Source organism: Brachypodium distachyon, chromosome 3 (assembly GCF_000005505.3).
Source record: "Brachypodium distachyon strain Bd21 chromosome 3, Brachypodium_distachyon_v3.0, whole genome shotgun sequence".
NCBI lineage: Eukaryota > Viridiplantae > Streptophyta > Magnoliopsida > Poales > Poaceae > Brachypodium > Brachypodium distachyon.
In genome coordinates, this window is record NC_016133.3 from 43,892,842 (window position 1) to 43,911,051 (window position 18,210).

General features: G+C 42.8%; 3 protein-coding genes across 8 annotated transcripts; all 3 read left to right on the plus strand.

Moving 5' to 3' along the window:
• The first annotated feature begins 3,335 nt into the window (after positions 1-3,335).
• LOC100821030 (dihydroneopterin aldolase 1) lies at positions 3,336-4,712 on the plus strand. Its single transcript, XM_003574867.4, has 2 exons — positions 3,336-3,636; positions 4,057-4,712. Exons 1-2 carry the CDS (start codon positions 3,425-3,427, stop codon positions 4,247-4,249), a joined length of 405 nt encoding a protein of 134 aa, XP_003574915.1. The 5' UTR covers positions 3,336-3,424; the 3' UTR covers positions 4,250-4,712.
• Positions 4,713-5,367: 655 nt separating this feature from the next.
• LOC100821331 (probable protein S-acyltransferase 19) lies at positions 5,368-9,907 on the plus strand. 4 transcript variants are annotated; one of them, XM_014900098.2, is made up of 10 exons: positions 5,368-5,550; positions 5,643-5,791; positions 6,474-6,587; positions 6,690-7,070; positions 7,260-7,328; positions 7,396-7,467; positions 7,603-7,728; positions 7,910-7,990; positions 8,083-8,277; positions 8,438-9,907. In XM_014900098.2, the coding sequence occupies exons 2-10, from the start codon at positions 5,747-5,749 to the stop codon at positions 9,410-9,412; spliced, it is 2,058 nt and encodes a 685-aa protein (XP_014755584.1). In that variant the 5' UTR covers positions 5,368-5,550; positions 5,643-5,746; the 3' UTR covers positions 9,413-9,907. The 4 variants fall into 4 exon arrangements, with proteins under 4 accessions (XP_014755584.1, XP_010235399.1, XP_003574916.1 ...); XM_010237097.3 differs by having other exon boundaries at positions 5,650-5,791; XM_003574868.4 differs by having other exon boundaries at positions 5,368-5,791.
• A 520-nt stretch (positions 9,908-10,427) lies between these two features.
• On the plus strand, positions 10,428-18,021 carry LOC100821633 (peroxisome biogenesis protein 1). 3 transcript variants are annotated; one of them, XM_003574869.4, is made up of 18 exons: positions 10,428-10,698; positions 11,187-11,360; positions 11,638-11,737; positions 11,832-12,278; positions 12,435-13,073; positions 13,203-13,294; positions 13,467-13,540; positions 13,617-13,839; positions 13,930-14,023; positions 14,101-14,255; positions 14,516-14,743; positions 15,388-15,588; positions 15,780-15,905; positions 16,030-16,091; positions 16,289-16,406; positions 16,998-17,285; positions 17,417-17,499; positions 17,598-18,021. In XM_003574869.4, the coding sequence occupies exons 1-17, from the start codon at positions 10,483-10,485 to the stop codon at positions 17,453-17,455; spliced, it is 3,276 nt and encodes a 1,091-aa protein (XP_003574917.1). In that variant the 5' UTR covers positions 10,428-10,482; the 3' UTR covers positions 17,456-17,499; positions 17,598-18,021. The 3 variants fall into 3 exon arrangements, with proteins under 3 accessions (XP_003574917.1, XP_024316526.1, XP_024316527.1); XM_024460758.1 differs by having other exon boundaries at positions 15,801-15,905; XM_024460759.1 differs by lacking the exon at positions 10,428-10,698 and adding an exon at positions 10,761-11,025 and having other exon boundaries at positions 11,135-11,360.
• The last annotated feature ends 189 nt before the right edge of the window (positions 18,022-18,210 follow it).

Below are 18,210 nucleotides of genomic sequence, written 5' to 3' on the forward strand. Positions count from 1 at the left end.
TGGATTTTTATGCAAATTCATGTCACTTATTTTGTAATGAACGGAGTACATGAAACCTTTTGCATAAGGACGCAAAAAATGCGCGACCGTTCGTGCGATTTTATCCTGGCGCGATCGGTGCCGGCGTGAAAGTACGCGCTGGAAATTCTACAACGCGTCCATTCGTTCGACCAGCAGTTTGGCGCGACGTGCACGAGCAAAACGTTGGGCCGCGCAATGCAAGTAGATGAAGGCCCAAGCCTCTGGTTACATCCAAGACAGGCCCAAGCCTCTGGTTACATCCAAGACGCGCATCCAGATCGCTAAGATCGCCTCTGCGGCTTCTTCTTTATCTTGATCGTTCAGATAAAAAGCTCTCTTTTTCTCCAAGTTACCTCCCCTTAACCCAAACCATCTAGAAAAGGATGGCAGCCATGACGGTCAAGCAAAAAAACCATCCCAAATTGCTAGGAAATCAAACACAAATCCACATATAATGCAGTCACTTTGCAGTATATAACCGGAAAACACATTAACCCTACTAAACTTCATATATGACTTAGGGAAATTCAGAAAAGGGTAACACTAGACAAAAATTATGAAACGAATCCTTCCAGATTGAAGTTACCAAAATAAGCCATGAAACTACCAGACTTGAAACTCACCATTCTAGATGTAAGTTATCATGCTAAAATTTCTGAAATTACCATCTTTGTAGACATGAACTACCAGTGTGGAACTCATCTTTTAGGTATCGACATGCTAAAAGAATAATCAAGTTACCATGCCTAGCAGTCTGAAACTACAAGTGAGACACTCATCATTCTCGACTGAAGTTGCCATGCTAAATAGAGTGAAAGTAAAAGGCCTACTATTCTGAAGTTGCCATGCTAAATAGACTGAAATTACCACACTGGTTATTCTCAAACTACCGGTGAGACATCCATCACTTCTAGATTTAAAGTTGCCATGCTAAATAGACTAGAATTACCGGGCCTACGACTCTAGAACTACCAATGAGACATTCATCCATTATATATTTGAAGTTGTCATGCTAAATAAAGTCGAATTACCATGCCTGTTATTCTTAAGTTGCCATGCTAAATAGACTTGAATTACTAGGTCTACTATTCTGAAACTACCAGTGAGTTCATTCTTCTAGATTTGAAGTTGCCATGGTAAATAGACTGAAATTATCAGACCTCCTATTCTGAAACTACCAATGAGTTTATTCTTCTAGATTTGAAGTTGCCATGCTAAATAGATTGGAATTGCCAGACCTACTATTCTGAAACTACCAGTGGATTCATTCTTCAAGATTTGAAGTTGCCATGCTAAATAGATTGGAATTGCCAGACCTACTATTCTGAAACTACCAGTGGATTCATTCTTCAAGATTTGAAGTTGCCATGCTAAATAGATTGGAATTGCCAGACCTACTATTCTGAAACTACCAGTGGATTCATTCTTCAAGATTTGAAGTTGCCATGCTAAATAGAATGAAATTACCAGACATAATATTCTGAGGCTACCAGTGAGTTCATCCCTTCTAGATTTGAAGTTGGTATGTTAAATAGACAATGGAATTACTATGCATACTATTCTGAAACTACCAGTGAGTTCATCCCTTCTAAATTTGAAGTTGCCATGCTAAATAGTCTGGAATTACCACATCTACAACTCTGAAACTACCAGGAAAACATTCATCTCTTCTAAACTTGAAGTTGACATGCTAAATAGATAGGAATTAGCAGGCCTACTATTCCGAAGTTGCCATGCTAAATAAACTCAAACTACCAAACCTACTATTCTGAAATTACTAGTGAGATATTCATCCTTCTAGATTTCCCGTTGCCATGCTAAATAGAGTGGAATTACCAGGCCTACTATTTCGAAGTTGTCATGCTAAATAGATTGAAATTATTAGGCCTACTATTCTGAAGCTACCATGTTTCAAGGTTGTTGTGCGTTCAGAACATATATATAAGTTACCATACGAAAAACACAAAACTTTCATGTGGGAAGTAACAAAGTTACCACATGGCAAATGACTAATTTATATCCCGTCACTACAAAAATAGCAACAACATGTTCCATGTCCCCTTTGGAATCGTAGCTATGGCGAGATCATCATCGCCTCCTCGTCCACTCGATTCTACCCGGAAGCAAAGCGTACTGCCTCATCCCCTCTCTCCTCGCTGAAATAGCATCATCTACCATCATCTATGTCTACCTCATTGCCCTACCTAATTGTGGAACATGAAGCTTCTCCTCTGACTCCTTGTTCGACCAACTAGCACCATCAGCAACTTGAATTGCAAATCGGCATCATTCAGAACTTTTTTTCTCCACTCTATTACTACATAAATTTGGCATTGCAACCATGAAATCCACCATTCTGCATCTCCCTGTGTAGCTTACCCCCCGCCAACAAAAAATCCAGCAAAATCCGCTCAAATCAGACGTACCTCAAAATCCAGTCGCTCCAAATTGGTGAGAGGATGCGCATGACGAGATTTGGACGGTTGCGGAGGCGATGCGAGTGGAGGCAACTCACAGGATTCGGCGGGGTGGACACGAGCCGGGCTTGGTCCATCAGGACAGCCCGCGAGCTAGCGCACCTGGGGGGAAGCGACCAGCAGCATCGTACCGTCGTCGCAGAGGCAGCCGGGGCCTGGTTGACGAGCTAGGATGATGCTCGGGCGCCCACACCGTCGTCGTCGCCTCACCGTAGCCAGCCGCTCGCGCCACCTTCTTCCCAACCATCGCCTTCTCCCCCATCACTCGTGCCCTGAGTACCGCGTCGCCTCCACCTCCTCCCGCGAGGGATCGTGGTCGTCAACCGGATCTCGCCGTCGATTGACTCTCTCATCTCCGTCTACACGGCGAGGACCTTGGGAATCTGGCGCAGCGACCGGCGGCGCGACGTCGCAGCAGGGGGCGGGGCGAACGGGGTGGTGGGCTGGCTGCTACAGGTGGGGAACGAGACCTCAGGTTGCCCGCGCGCAGCATCTCAGGCGGGCAACAGAGGGCGGCACCGGCGGCTGGGCAGTGTTAGAAATGGCTGAGGGATGGAGTACTAATGGCTTACGCCCAGGTCCCAAGAAAAGAAAACCCAGTACAGGTTGTACTAGCTGTAGCCAACCTGCCAGCAGAATCCATTCCACTGAGAAAAACCGGTCGCGCGACTGAGCAAAATATCGAATGTAAGCTCCTTATAATTTAGGTTTGGTAATACGGATTGCCATGAGGGAATCTAAAGCATCTATGGCATTGGAATATTAAGCAGCTACTCGGGCTAATGGGCCGGTCTCCGAAGCGAAAGCCCAATGGACCCAGCAGAAGATGGAAAGCCGCCGCCGCTGCTGCAGCCGCCCAAATCCCACCCAAATCATCCTCCACCAACCCCTTCCACTCCCGGCTCCGGCGATCGATCGAGCGAGCTATGGCGGAGGAGGAGGCGCCGGCGGCGGGCAAGCTCGGCGGCGACAAACTGGTCCTGCGTGGGATGCAGTTCCACGGGTTCCACGGCGTGAAGCAGGAGGAGAAGAAGTTGGGCCAGAAGTTCGTCGTCGACGTCGACGCCTGGACCGACCTCGCCGCCGCAGGGGACTCCGACGACATCTCCGACACCGTCAGCTACACCGACATCTACAGGTCTCCTCTCACCCAACCCCTTTCTTCTTCTCCAGCTGGATCCGAACTGAACTCAACCGTGGGGTTTACACTTTACAGTAGCAGCTTGCTCCCTTCAGTCAGTCAGTCTCATTGTTCGAATACAGTAAACTTTTTGCGCTGCAGTTGCAATTGCAACTACTGAAATACTCATCATCGATCTCTCCATGTTGTAGTTATCAGAGGATGATTCTCTGCAGTTGGTAGCATATTTATCTTCCACCTGAAATTAGGCCATTATTATAGCATAGTACTGCTATACAAGTTCTGAATGCATCTGTTATAAGCTACCACGCTCTGTTCCAGTTTGAACTGCCATGGCGTCTTATAAACTGATACAGAGGGAGTACTATCTTTCTTACTGGATTTCCTGACACCGAGGTATGTTCTTGTGGGGTGCAGGATAGCCAAGGGTGTCGTAGAAGGCCCGCCACACAATCTTCTGGAGTCGGTGGCTCAATCGATTGCCAGCTCCACGCTGCTCAAGTTCCCTCAGATCTCCGCCGTTCGAGTGAAGGTCGGGAAGCCTCATGTCGCGGTACAAGGCGTCGTCGACTACTTGGGGGTGGAGATACTGAGGTACAGGAAAGCATAGTCAGAATGCTTCACAAGAGAAGCCTGAGCAATGATCCCTCAGGATCTCTCTGTTGAGCTGGTCTTTGTGTCTTGCCAATGCACTTTGAGCCAATCTGGTGTTAGATTGCGCTCGGATTCGCAACACCGTTGCTGAGATTCACGCAACCATGAACAGGAGAATGTTGGTGCTGCTGCTAGGGTTTTCCACAAACTGAAATAAGAATTGTGTTCTTGCATGCATATATATGATTTCTGAATCCCCCTCGAGTCAGTTCAAAACCTATAACGGAGCAAATGGGTTCTCTCCGAGGAAGCAAAGTTCCTCTGTCCTGGCTTTATACATTTTAAGGTTCTGCATTGTCCGCTTGATTGTAATAAACCAGCTCACAAGTTGGCGGATTTAGATGCAGGGGATGTTTGCCATAAGACATTTGACAGACTATCCTGACTATGTGAGCATTTTGGTTCCTTTGAATCTTTGATTTATGGTCGTGCATTAATGGAATAGAATACGAGTATTCCTATTGAAAAAAAAGGAGGGCATCCTTTCTCAATAAAAGAACAGAAAAATGAAAAATAACAAGATCATTCCGATGTGCTCCATCTATTCCTAAATATAAGGTGTTAAGCTTATTAAAAAAGACCTAGAGACCAATTTCAAATTAGTTTTTTAAAGTCTGACATGATATATATCTCCATAATATACTTACTGATATTAGTAATATTTAATTCATCTACTAATATATCTCGTGGAATGCTTAAGTACTTGTTCTTCCAGAAATTGCTATTTAAGTGAGAGGATCATGGAAGGATCATATATTAGTTCCTTTCGTTGTACTCCACACATCGGCATGAACGCCCGCTTACAAAACACGGATCAGATTGTTTATGTGTTAACTTGAACATGATTAGTTGATTCCATGCATGCTTTCTGGTCAAGCAACATTATTGTATCCATCTACTCTTAATTGGTTGGTTAATTACTAGTAGCTCAGTGTACTGCCATGCGTTCCAAATAAAAAGAGAGAGCTCATTTCAATTATTACTGTAGAAAATGCAGTAAATTTTTGCAGATGCCACGTGTCCAGCACGAATTCACCTGGCATTTATTTATCCCGGAATAGAGAGTGAGCTCAGTCTCCGCTGTACAGTGTCAGTTCTGAAACTGCCTCCGGCCTCCCTTGGCTTATTCTTCTTTTCACTCTCTCTGTCTGCAAGATTCCTCCTAAATCTTCGACCGATTCCCAGCTAACCAACGCCGAGAAAGAAACGGAAATCAACAGATAATCGCCAGGAAACAAGGAGAAAGAGAGAGAAAGAGTGAGCTTCCTTCTTTTTCTTTCTTTCTTTCTTCTTATAAAGAAATCTGCAGCCTTGTTCTGTTCGTCTCTGGGTCTTGAACTGCCCTCTAGAAACCAGGGCAAAAGGCGGAGAGAGAGGAAAGAGATCAGAAAGAGATAGCGATAGAGGAACAGGAGAGGGAAGAGATCAGATAGAGATAGAGATAGAGAGGGCCATGGCGAGGAAGAATGGATGGCAACTCCCAGCACACACATTCCAGGTGCGATTTTCCGTTGGCATATTCCTCTTCTTCCTTGCCGTTCTTTATGGGATGCAGTGTCTAGGGTCACATCTAAATACTGGGAGAGTTTAGTTCCTTGCAAGAAAGTGGCGGCCTTTGCCTCCCCTGTGTAGATCAGTAGGAAGAATTTCAAGTAACTGTGAGTTTTTATTCTGAAACTGCCGTCCTGTGTGTGTGCTTGAGGGGGGGGGGGGGGGGGGGGGGGAGGGTATTTGCCTAACGTAGTGATTACAGAACTAATCTGTAGGAGGTAAGAATGATTCTGGAGGCAACATTTTATTATTATTATTTTGCAAAAGGGAATTTTCTGACATGTTTAAGATTTGAGCGAATTATGCGTTCTGGAAAAAGAGGGTGAGGAAAAACAAATGGAGATTTCGGGTGATATCTCTTTAGGTGGCAATATATATCAAATTTGTGCCATGTCAGAAAGTAATGCATATAAAATTTTCAAATTGGTCGATGCATTTTGAAAAGTTCTGCTATCGATCAGTAGTCATATGCAGTTATTTTTCACCTACACATGTTTTTTTATTGCCCCTGCCTTTCTCAGTTCGCCCTAGCAGCTAGGCTGTTAGAAATTCCAAATTCGTCTCGAAGTAGCCAACTTCAATAATTTGAGCAGGGGGGATGACAATGTTCGTACTCTCTTATTAAACAGATCGTTGCAATTACGGTGTTCTTCCTTTTGGTGATTGCATTTTATGCCTTTTTTGCGCCGTTTCTGGGAAAGAAAATCCTTGAGTATCTTGCAGTTGGTATCTATACTCCTGTGGTAAGCCTGCCAAACGACACCTAATACTGCATTCTCATAATTCAGTGAAAACTATATGTGCCATGCATTTACCGCCTTTCCTCTTAACGGAAACTCTTTCAGGCATTTGCTGTCTTCATCCTTTATATTCGGTGCACTAGTATAAACCCTGCTGATCCTGGAATCATGTCGAAGTTTGAGGAAGGCTTCTGCAATGCAACAGAAAATAACACTGGCTTGCAGGGCATGAATTTGCGAACAAAAGCTGATACTGCGACAAACTCCCCAGCATCTATTTGTAGGAGCTCTGTAGATGGTCGTGGTTTAGCTGCTGGAGATACAAATCTAAATTCAAGAGCACCACCGCCAGGAAGTTCAGGTTGCTGCTTTCTTAGAGGGCTTATTTGTGCTTTGTTTGTCAAGGAGGATTGTAGGAAGTTTGACGATTCAGATCATGAAGTTGATGTAGAAGATGCATTGTTTTGTACGTTATGTAATGCCGAGGTACGCCCATATATGTTGATGTTCAAGGTTTGAACTACGTAACTGCTCGTGTCTCAGTTTTAGTGAGTAGGTTTTATTTGTTTAGTCGCTGCACTAACTTTGGCGAAAGTAAAAAACTGGAAACTTGTGCTGTCAGGTCTTGCTAATTTCAAAGAGAGGCCTTTGCTAATTTAGAAGATAAATTTTCAGGTTCGTCACTTCAGTAAACACTGCAGAAGTTGTGACAAGTGTGTGGATGGATTTGATCACCACTGTCGGGTATTTCTTACACTTTGATTTTCTTCTGTTTTAATTTGCTTACCTGATATGTTTGCATCTTTTGCAGTGGCTAAATAACTGTGTCGGACACAAGAACTATTTCACATTTATTGCCCTGATGATTACCAGCCTCCTCTGGGTCTGTAAAGTGGCATTACCTAATCTTCATCGTAAACACATATTTAACATCATACATCACCTTCTTTTACACCTAAACATTAGTTTATTCATCTGTTTGCTAAACTAAATCTATTTATAATCTCTTGTATGGCAGCTTGCTATTGAACTTGGAGTAGGCATTGCTGTTCTTGTTTTATGCTTCGTCAACAAGAATGCAGAAATAATTATTCAAGACAAGCTTGGCAACGGTTTAACTCGTCCCCCCTTTGTAACTATTGTAGTAAGTTGTAGCCGAAATTCTCATCCTCTTTTAGTGTAATTAGCAAATATTGGAGATCACGGTTAGACGTATACAACTGTATAGGTCTGGAAGTATTAGTCACAGTTCCTTTGTTTTCCTTTTCTCTCATTAGAGCATCGACTTGCTGTTAGCTAACTGAATGTATATTTCTGATGTGCAGGGCATATTTACTCTTCTTTCTCTAGTTGCTTGCGTACCTTTAGGAGAACTTTTCTTCTTCCACATGCTATTGATCAGAAAGGTTGTCTTGCCGTTCCCGCCAAGCAACGCATGTACCCAAAGGTTGTACTGTTTGGTTGTCTCATTATATTGCATTTTCTTGATGTGCATCAGGGGATCACGACTTATGAATATGTTGTTGCGATGAGAGCTATGAGTGAAGCACCTCAAGATGATGAAGAAGAACAGGGTGTAAACATTATTAATTCCCCAACGAATTCAGCAACCACTGGATTCAGCGCCGGAAGCTCACTTGGTCTTCACTACAAGGGTGCATGGTGCACGCCTCCAAGGGTTTTCATTGATCAGGTAATTTTGAGCGCCAAGCAGACCACCTTGTGATTTAGAACCTGCTAAACAATCTGACATTATATCTTCTCGTTTCAGTAAGACATTGTAGAAATAGTGCATGATAAACTTTTTGGAGGCATTATTGCTGAGTTATGTTGTTCTGCCAACTTTGAATCAGGATGAAGTTATCCCACATTTGGAGCGTGGCAATATACCATCTACTGTCGACCCTGACGCTGGAGGACACACTGAAAGGGCAAGCAAAGCGAAGAAGCAAGTCAAAATCAGTGCCTGGAAGCTTGCAAAGCTGGACGGCAACGAGGCGATGAAAGCCGTGGCAAGAGCTCGGGCATCCTCCTCGGTGCTCCGGCCCATAGATGCCCACGGCGGGGGCCATGACGCTGACCGGAGCTCCAGTGGCAATGTCAGTGTCAGGAGCAGCACGAGCATCGATTACAGTGCGTCGAGGGAACAGAAGGGCAGTCCGAAACCGCCTTCTCCTCGGTGCCTTGCGAGCCAGGAGGACGACTGCGAGACGGGAACGCAGGACGCTAGCAGTATGAGCAGCCCAGTGCACCTCCACAAGCTTGCACCTCATGCACAGGCTAATGCGCCACCCCATATGCCACCGCCACCGGAAAGGCCTGCGCCAGCGATACCAAGGCCGCCTGTTCTTCCAACTATGCAGGCAACCAATCTGATGTTCCGGTCTGCAGCGACACCCCATGTCCGGGAGAACCGAAGAGCATCTGTAGTTTGGGATCAAGACGCTGGTCGGTATGTTTCAGTGGCACCGGCACCTTCGAGACCTGGGGGAGCTGCTGCTGATCAACAGGTGAGAACGACACGCTTCTTGGCGAACACAGGTGGCGAGGCAGGCAGAACCCTGGCACCCATGAACGCCTCTTCGTCGGCAATGCCGTCCGGACAGCCTTCCGAGAGGCTCACATACTCCGGACAGTCGATATTCTTTGGCGGCCCTGTTCTCGGTGCTGCTGCTGAATCTCGAACGAGTGAAGCGAATGCGAGAGCGCGGCCGGATGACATGAGGGAGCTCAATGCCGACCAGGGGGAGATCAGGGGGCGAGCAGCCGAGTCGCTTCCGGTGTTCGCTCCAGGGACGTCTCATAAGAACCCGCCGTCCAACAGGTGAAGTCTCGGCACACCATTTGCCGCTGCCGCCGTGTTGCTGGATCACAGCTACCATGCCACATGGCACCCACCATGGCATCTGAACAATCAGGGGGCCAAAGACTCTGCAGCTGACCTGCAAGCAGAAGGATCTGTAGGGACATTTGCTTTGGCATCTGAACTGAAACATTTTTTTTCCAAAAAGGAGGGTATACCTTCGTCTTCTGCATCAATCGATGCACACAGCCATGTCTGAACTGAAACATAAACATTCTCTTTCTTGGGAGGATAAAGAAATCTGGAAGCACAAGCAGAAGAGCCAAACTGGCTTTGATGTAAAAATTGTTTTTCCCTTCAGTATTAGCAGCCAATAGCTTCGTTTAACTGGAAATTTAAATTTGAGATGAGATTTAAGTTACCAGTGTGTCAAACTTTGTTCAACAAATGTATCTGAAGAATGCGATTGTAGCTTTGCTGTTGTTAAATCAGCTTGTAATTGGGAGGGCTTCTTGATTCAGAGAATTTTCAAAATAATAATTGTAGGGGATTCTGCTCTTCGGGAAATTTTCTTGTGGAATAATTTGCTTCACATTTCATATAAAATAAATCCCACTTACTCCGACATCTTAAAATGATTTATGGTCTTCTTGGGTGTATTTTTAGGGAATTTTAGTGTTGCCTTTAGTAAGTACTCATGTTTTTCTCGTTCGTGTAATCAAACAATATTAATAATACAAGTCGACCATTATTCTTTTCTTACAAGTCGACCATTATTCTTTTCTTCTTCTGTCTATTCCTACGTTTTCAAAAATTCTACGAATAAAAAAGACACAACATATCTTTTCCGAAGGTTGCCGCGAAAATTAAACTGTTTCTATAAAACTATTTCAACCAATTTTCTATTGAATTTTGCAATAAATTTGATGTGTTCCAAGTTCCCAAGCTACTTCTTCTCCTACCTATATTCTATAAATGGCACACGTGTGCCATTAAAGATTTCTCCGTGTATAAATCAGCAACTCGTTGACTTCTGTTGACCAAACGGAACAGAAGAAGAGAGTCAGAGAGAGACAGAGAAGGGCAAAGGCAGCCATGGCGAGCGGTGGTGGGATGGAGGTGGAGGTGCGCGTCGTGGGGGGCGCCCGGAGCTGCTTCGTCGCGCTGCCGCTGCACCTCATCCAGGCCCTCTCCCGCACCTCCGCCACCGGCGACCTCCCGCCCGTGCTCGCGCTCGACCTCCGCTCCCCCGCCCGCGCGCGGTGGTCCCTCGCCTGGTCCGGCGCCGCGTCCCGGTCCCGCGCCATCGAGGTCATCCACCCCCTTCCATCCCACCTGAACCCCGTGCGGAGTTGACAGCCGTGGCTGGCTCCTTGTTGGATAGGTTGAGGGTCTCTAGAGGCGGAAGTGCGATCCTCCGCTGAATTGCTATTGAGTGCTTGCTTGGGGAGCATTTTCAATCTGGTTTATTCGTTGTGATTGCCTTCGCCTTAGCAGACTTCCGTTCCCTGCGGAGCTCACCCCCTGCGTGGAGAGAATTTATAGAATTGTACCAAGCAGTTCTCTGGGTGAGCTTTTGTGGAGTTGCATGGGGTGGAAACCATCGAGATCTGTCTGTTTATTGTCAACGCCAATCGGGTACTAGTTTGTAAATTGGCAACTCCGTGTGCAGAATTGTGACGATCCTGTCCGATTTGTTCTCAATTTTAGTGACCTTAAGGATGCTTATATATGTTATAATATGCAGAAAATATGCTTCAGATATTTGCAGTATGACATCAAATGGTGGAGCCTTGCAGGTCGCACAGGAGTTGGCGGAGTGCATTTCATTGCCAGATGGAACAATAGCTCAACTGAGCGTGGCTCGCTCTCTGACCAGAGCTGACTCGGTCAGTATAGAACCCTTCAGCGAGGATGATTGGGAGATACTGGAGAGCCGTGCTGATTTGGCTGAAGAAACAATCTTGCAGCAGGTATTCTTAATTTTCTGCATTAGTTAGTTTGTTTCATGTGCTTGCTGGTTCCATCTCACTTTGCTGATATCCATATTGCCAGTTAAACGTAATGAAGTTTAAGTTCTGTCAGAAAATATCTTTCTTGATCATATGTTGTCCCAACTGTAATTCAGGCCTGGTGATAAACTTAAATGATCCGTATAACACACTTCATTATTTTCTATATTTCTTATATGGAAATCCATTTTCAGCTGTGATGTACGAGTATAAAATTTAAATTGCTTCCTCAAACTAGGTCGGCATTGTTTACGAGGGTATGAAATTCCCGCTGTGGTTGGATGGCCATAATATTGTCAAGTTTGTTGTGGTATCATCTACTCCCAAGAAGTCAGTTGGTATGCTTCTTTTGCTTCATTGATTTTCGAAGTCATGTTTTCCAGGTTTGTTTCCTTCCTACTTATTTCTAATGATCTATGGTGCCTTTTTTAGTTCAACTTGTACCTGGAACTGAAGTTGCTGTGGCACCCAAGAAACGAAAAGAGAAATACAAGGATGTGCAAAAGCAAAGTTCACTGAACGAACAAGTTCAAACAAAGGCACTCTTGCGTGTTCAAGCAGCAGATAATAAGTATGCACATAAATTCAAATATAAGGGCATTGAACTAGGGGTAGTTCTGAGCTGTGCTGTGCTGATACATCCAGATACAGCTGCAAGGACTTCACTTGGCAATCTCCAGTTGGTCACTATTTCATCTAAATCGTCACCGAAGGGTATTCAAAAAGGAAAAGAAGGTGCACAAAAGAAGGGTGTTTTGGCACCCAAAGAAAGGGACCAAGAAATGGCGGTCTATGTCTTATTCTCAGACACTGTTGCCAAAGGGCATGTTATGCTGCCCCCGTCCCTTCGTCACTTCATAAGTGCAGACACTCATTCATGTAAGTTCAGCGAGTAGGCCTTCCTTTCATATATCAAGAACCAACCAGTTTACTCTGTAGACTGATTTGAATATTTCCCGATAGCCATTTTTCCAGTCCATAGTTGAATCTTGTAAGCTGCTTTACAATTATCTTAAATGGTGTTTTCCTTTCCAGGGGTTTATGTGAAAACATGTTCTGCTAATGTTAAGAAGGATGAGCCTGTAATAACAATTTCTCCTTTACGTTTTAACAAACATGGAAAAGATGAGCATGATAACAGTGATTTAGGCAGCCAAGAAATGGATACATGGAGGAAAACCAGAATTCATTCTGAAAATGGTGATTCCTTTCAGGATGCTCGTAACAGCGAAGATATTTTGAGTGCAGCTGTCAATAGCACTTCTGAATCCATGTCAGAACAGAAGGTTCTTATTAAACATTGGCTTATTGGGCAGCTGAAAGAAATGGGCCTACATGCTGAAACTTCTGAGATGAGTTCAGTAGTTTTACCAGCCAAAGTTTTGATCCATTTTGAAGTGGTGGATCAGAAACAAAACAGAGGAGTTGAGTTTCTATACCTGCTAACAATTGCTTTTGAGAACTCTGGTTACAACAATTCACAAGAAAATGTTGAGATATCTTGGAATGCTCGAACTGATGACCTAGAAAACTTGGAACTGAATTTTGGGAAGGTAGAGCTGGGTGAGGCTATATCTGTTGATTCCATAATGGATGATGGCTTCAACAATGCTTCCAAGTTGACTCAATGTTCTTTAGGATGGATGGAGACTGCAATATCAGATGTGACAAAAAGTATTCTCTTTCTTAAACTACATATTCAAGCAGTTACGTTTTAAAATTTATTTGTTTTCCAGACATTACATAAAAGTATTGCCTTTATTGTTGGCCACTTCATGTTTTCATGCTTTGCTTTTTTTGAAGGGCTATCTGTGCTCTTGTCATCAACTGCTCTGAGCTTATTTAACAGAATAAAGTTCCCCTTTCCTGGACATGTTCTTGTCCATGGTCCTCGAGTAAGTAACAGTGTCCAGTTTCTGCTATGAAACTTTTTTTTGACTGGAATTCTGTTGTGAAATTTGACGCCTATGTTGGCAACCTTTTGTGTCTTGGTTATTATTGATTTTACTTGAGCTTCATGATTTCTTTTTTCTTCACAAATTTGATTAACTTTATTTTCTTTTGAAGGGTTCTGGGAAAACGGCTTTAATAAGGACTGCTGCAAAATATTTTGAGGACCATAAAGAGATACTAGCACACATGTAAACCCCTCTGCAATCTGTTTATACCGAGCTGTTATAATATATCACTAAAAGTTGACTTTGTTCTTAAGAGCAGAGTATACATGGATTGTTCCAAACTTGCGCTTGGTAAGGCTAAGGAGGCAAGGCAGACAATTGAAGACAGCATTTCTGAGGCTCTGCTGCATTCACCTTCGGTTATCATATTTGATGATCTAGACAATGTGATTTCAGTTTCTTCAGATCCTCAAGTATCTCAATCATCCAGTTCTTCTGATTCTTTAGTGAGATACTTTGCTGACATCATGGACGAGTACAAGGTAAGAACATGCTCCCATTTCTTTTACTCACGTCTCAATATTTGCAGCAGTGTATTCCAATTACTTAGTATGGCCATGTCTTCTTACTAGGATAAGACTCAGAATTCATGTGGATATGGACCTATTGCACTAATGGCTTCAGTTCAATCACTTCAGAGTCTTCCTCAAGAGCTAACTTCCTCTGGTTATTCACTTATCTACTTTTCTTCAAGTTTTGAGTTATGACACCTATTTCTGACGAACTAACAAGAAATTCCACAGGGAGATTTGATTTCCACATTGAGCTTCGTGCTCTTGCCATTCCTGAGCGTGAAGCACTGTTGAAACATCATGTTGAGGTGCATGAGTTACATTGTTCTGAGGAAGTTCTTTCAGAAGTAGCATCAAAATGTGATGGCTATGATGCATATGACTTGGTAATGTTATCTTTTACTATACAGATGCTTTTTATCGACTCCTGGATACCAACAAGCCTGTACAAAAAATAGATTTTATAATTCCTCTCATAATCACACAATATACTTTAGGCTCAATCGTGTAGCATTTGTCATATGGCACCATGCCATATTACCAAATGCTTTGACATAGGGGTAGGTCTAGCAGATAAATGCTTTGACATATGGACTGAGCTGTGTGACCAATCTGCATCTTAAACCTATATACCGTTCGATTGCAGGAGATTTTGGTTGACAGGGCTGTGCATGCTGCTGCTTCTCGCTTTGTTCTTCCTTCTGCCTATTTGAACTCTATGAAACCAACACTGATGAAGGAAGACTTCTTGAGAGCATTGCATGACTTCCTTCCAGTTGCCATGCGTGATCTTTCAAAGTATGCTCCTGATGGTAATGATGGCGGTTGGGAAGATGTTGGGGGGCTTAATGAAGCAGTAACTATTATTAAAGAGGTGCATATTTCTTGATTTTTTAGATAGCGTAAATTGCTATTCCATTGTGCTATAAACAGGTGTTTTCCCGAACACTATCAATAGACTTTAAACATAGGTAGCTCACAACACCAAATCTTCCTGGCTGTAAAAGTTCTGTTAATTTCTCTGTTTTGGGTTTCCAAAGTTTTATTAACTAGACAATAGCACCATTGATGCTTCCTTTTTGGGAACGGTAAGCTATAAGAGATGATGACGGTGATTAATTTCCGCTGGTGTATATAGTGGTTGTTGGTTGGTAGGGAGGGGTATGAATGTGAATTCCCCACAAAAAAAAAGAAGATAAACACATTCCCCACAAAAAAAGAAAGACAAACACATTATCTCCATGAGCCAACTTCCCAATCTGAACTTTTAAGAATCCCTTCACTGTAATTTATAGGTGCCTTTCGAATATGTTATTAACAAAAGTTATTGGTTATATTCAAATTTCAAGGGGATAATTCAATATATTTTCAAAATAAGTTGTGTTCCCGTCTGGCTCATGTTAATGAACCAGGACACTGTTTTTTAAGTTATATGCTTGTAGAATACTATCTATTTCTATGCACCATCTGTTTTTGTACATGTGTAAGATGCTCTTACTTATATTATTTTCCTTATAGACTCTTGAATTACCATCAAAATACCCAAACGTCTTTACTAAGGCACCTGTCCGGTTGCGATCAAATATCCTCCTGTATGGACCACCTGGATGTGGCAAAACACATATTGTGAGAGCTGCTGCTGCAGCTTGTTCTCTGCGGTTCATTTCAGTCAAGGGTCCAGAGCTGTTGAATAAGTACATCGGTTCTTCTGAGCAATCTGTAAGGAACTTCTCTTTTTACACGATATGTGATTTCTTGTATTTTCTTTTGCCCTCTTTCTAGTTGCATGCATTGATATTTAAAGATTTAGTGCTTATGGCATTTTGTTGCATCTCGTATTACCCAGACCTGTCTTACCGAGTCGATCACCATGGTCTGTTCTGTTTCTGCTATTAATAAGTTGATTCCAGGTTCGTGACTTTTTTGCAAAGGCAGCAGCAGCAGCACCTTGCCTGCTATTCTTTGATGAATTTGACTCTATTGCACCCCAACGGGGAACACACAGTGCTGGAGTTTCTGATCGTGTTGTTAATCAGGCAAGGAACTGTGCGTTTGTTGGTACTCAGTAAATGCTTTAGGTGGATCTTTTCTCGGAAAGGCAGAAATTTATCTAATTACTTTCTTGTCATAATACATATTGTTTTAATTGTATATGTGCAGTTCTTGACTGAACTAGATGGCGTGGAAACCTTGACTGGAGTATTTGTCTTCGCTGCTACGAGGTTATCTCTAAAAGCAAGAAATATTGCAGTCTCTATTTGAAGTGGAATATTTCTGAAAGTTGACAATATTGAGCAGTCATAGACTGTTCTTATTAAGAGTTCAGCCAGTAGGATGAAATGCTGTGATGGCTAAATTTTGCCAATGACAACTTAGTTGCCTTCCATTTATAATGATGTTGTTGGTTTCTTATGTGTAGTAAACCACAATTAATTGATGCTGCACTCTTGCGGCCTGGAAGATTTGATCGTCTTGTCTTTTGTGATTTTCCACGATGGGACGAGCGTTTGGAAATCCTGAAAGTGCATTCTCGAACGGTGAGAGTTGGTTTAAAAATGTTGTTATGTTGCTGTTTCTTCTGTCTTGTTGTCCCTTTTTATGATTCCTGACTAAGATTTAGTATCAGATTTCTGACATCACAAGTTATGTGAACTTTAGAAAATGAGTACTCCCTCCATTCCATAATTCTTGTCATTGTTTTAGTGCAAATTTGAACTAAAACAACGACAAGAATTATGGGACGGAGGTAGTATGTAGATATTTGTTTCATTTGGTATTAGGATCACTGACGCCACCAGTTATGTGAATGTCAAAAGATGAGTATGAAGATGTGTGTATTTTTCTAGTTTTTCAGGTGTACTGTGCGTGAGTTTGTTTTGCTTCTAGTTAAAAATCTCCCTTCTCGGCAGATTAGAAGAGGATGCCCTATTTTTCTCTTGAAACGTGCTACTCCGTTCCATAATTCTTGTCTCAAATTTGCCCAAAAATGGATGAGGGAGTAGCAGTTACTTTGGTATCTTGTGCCAACAAAAGAATGTTACTTTTTATTCCCTCAGTTTCATTATCAGAAAATGTGAGAGTTTATGACAAAATGTTTATTTTTCAAATATGTCTTCCATTGATTGCAGGTTTCACTAGCAGAAGATGCCATTCTGGAAGACGTTGCTTCCTTAACTGAAGGATTCACTGGCGCTGATCTTGCGGCAATTCTAACAGACGCTGGGTTGGCGGCTGTCCATGAAGTTCTGGACAACAGCAGAGAGACCGGCGTCCCAGAAAGAGAACCGTGTATCAGCAAAGAACTTCTCATGTCTGTTGCTATGAAAGCTCGACCTTCTACGCCAGCCGATGATAAGAGGGGGTACGATAAGGAGTTTGGCGAATTTGTATCGTCCAGGAAGTCTATTTCCACAAAGGTGCCAATTCATACTCAATTCAACATCATATAAATACATATATCCGAATAGCATATTCTAATATCCCCATCCTATGATAGTTCCTTTTCGCACGAGATAACTTGGACAATTACTGAATGAATTTTATGCAGGCTAGAGAATCGAAAGGCAAGAAGGTGACGTTAGCTTGAGTACCTCCTTAAACACTGACATCTAATTAGATTGGACAAATAAGGTCACCTGCTTCCTTCTGTGTCCCCATTTAAAAAATCCATGAAATATGGAAGGTTTGTTCTGAATGCAGATGCTTGGTCTGGTTTCTCTTATATCCAGGTGGTGCATACCAAAGGAAATGAATCCAGCAAGTAACACGGTCAAAACTGGACAAGTGACGAACAATGTTCTTCCAAAAAAAAAAAGTGACGAACAATGAAGGGAATCTGCCTGAAACTCTAATCCTCGTGCTGCTGAAACTGACAGCCACTAGAAGATTCGACCGTCAATTCGCAATACTGTACTTACCATAGTGCTGTCCCAGTCAGTTTTTTCTCAATCGTATTTTTGGATATAACAGCGTCCCTTGGTGTAGGAGATAGAAAATGCTCACATGAAGAATCCCTGGCCTGGCCTTTGGCGGGGTATGACTGTTTTCCCTTGTGAATAAGTGGAATTTTGTTTGGTTATCTACTGCTGAATAAGCACCACGTTGGTATAAATGAATAGTTTCGTCATTAGAATTTTTGCACCGTCTGGACCAGATATAATTGTTGAAACGAAATCACTTCAGACCAGTATGTTTGTTTCTTTTCCGTTGTGATGATAAACAGTACATTTAAAATTTGGATAAACCTGATTTTAAATATAGCTTGTGGGGATATATTTATTTAAGATAGAACAGATTTTATATATAGGTGAAAACCATCTCTACGGTGCAAACTGTGAAAAC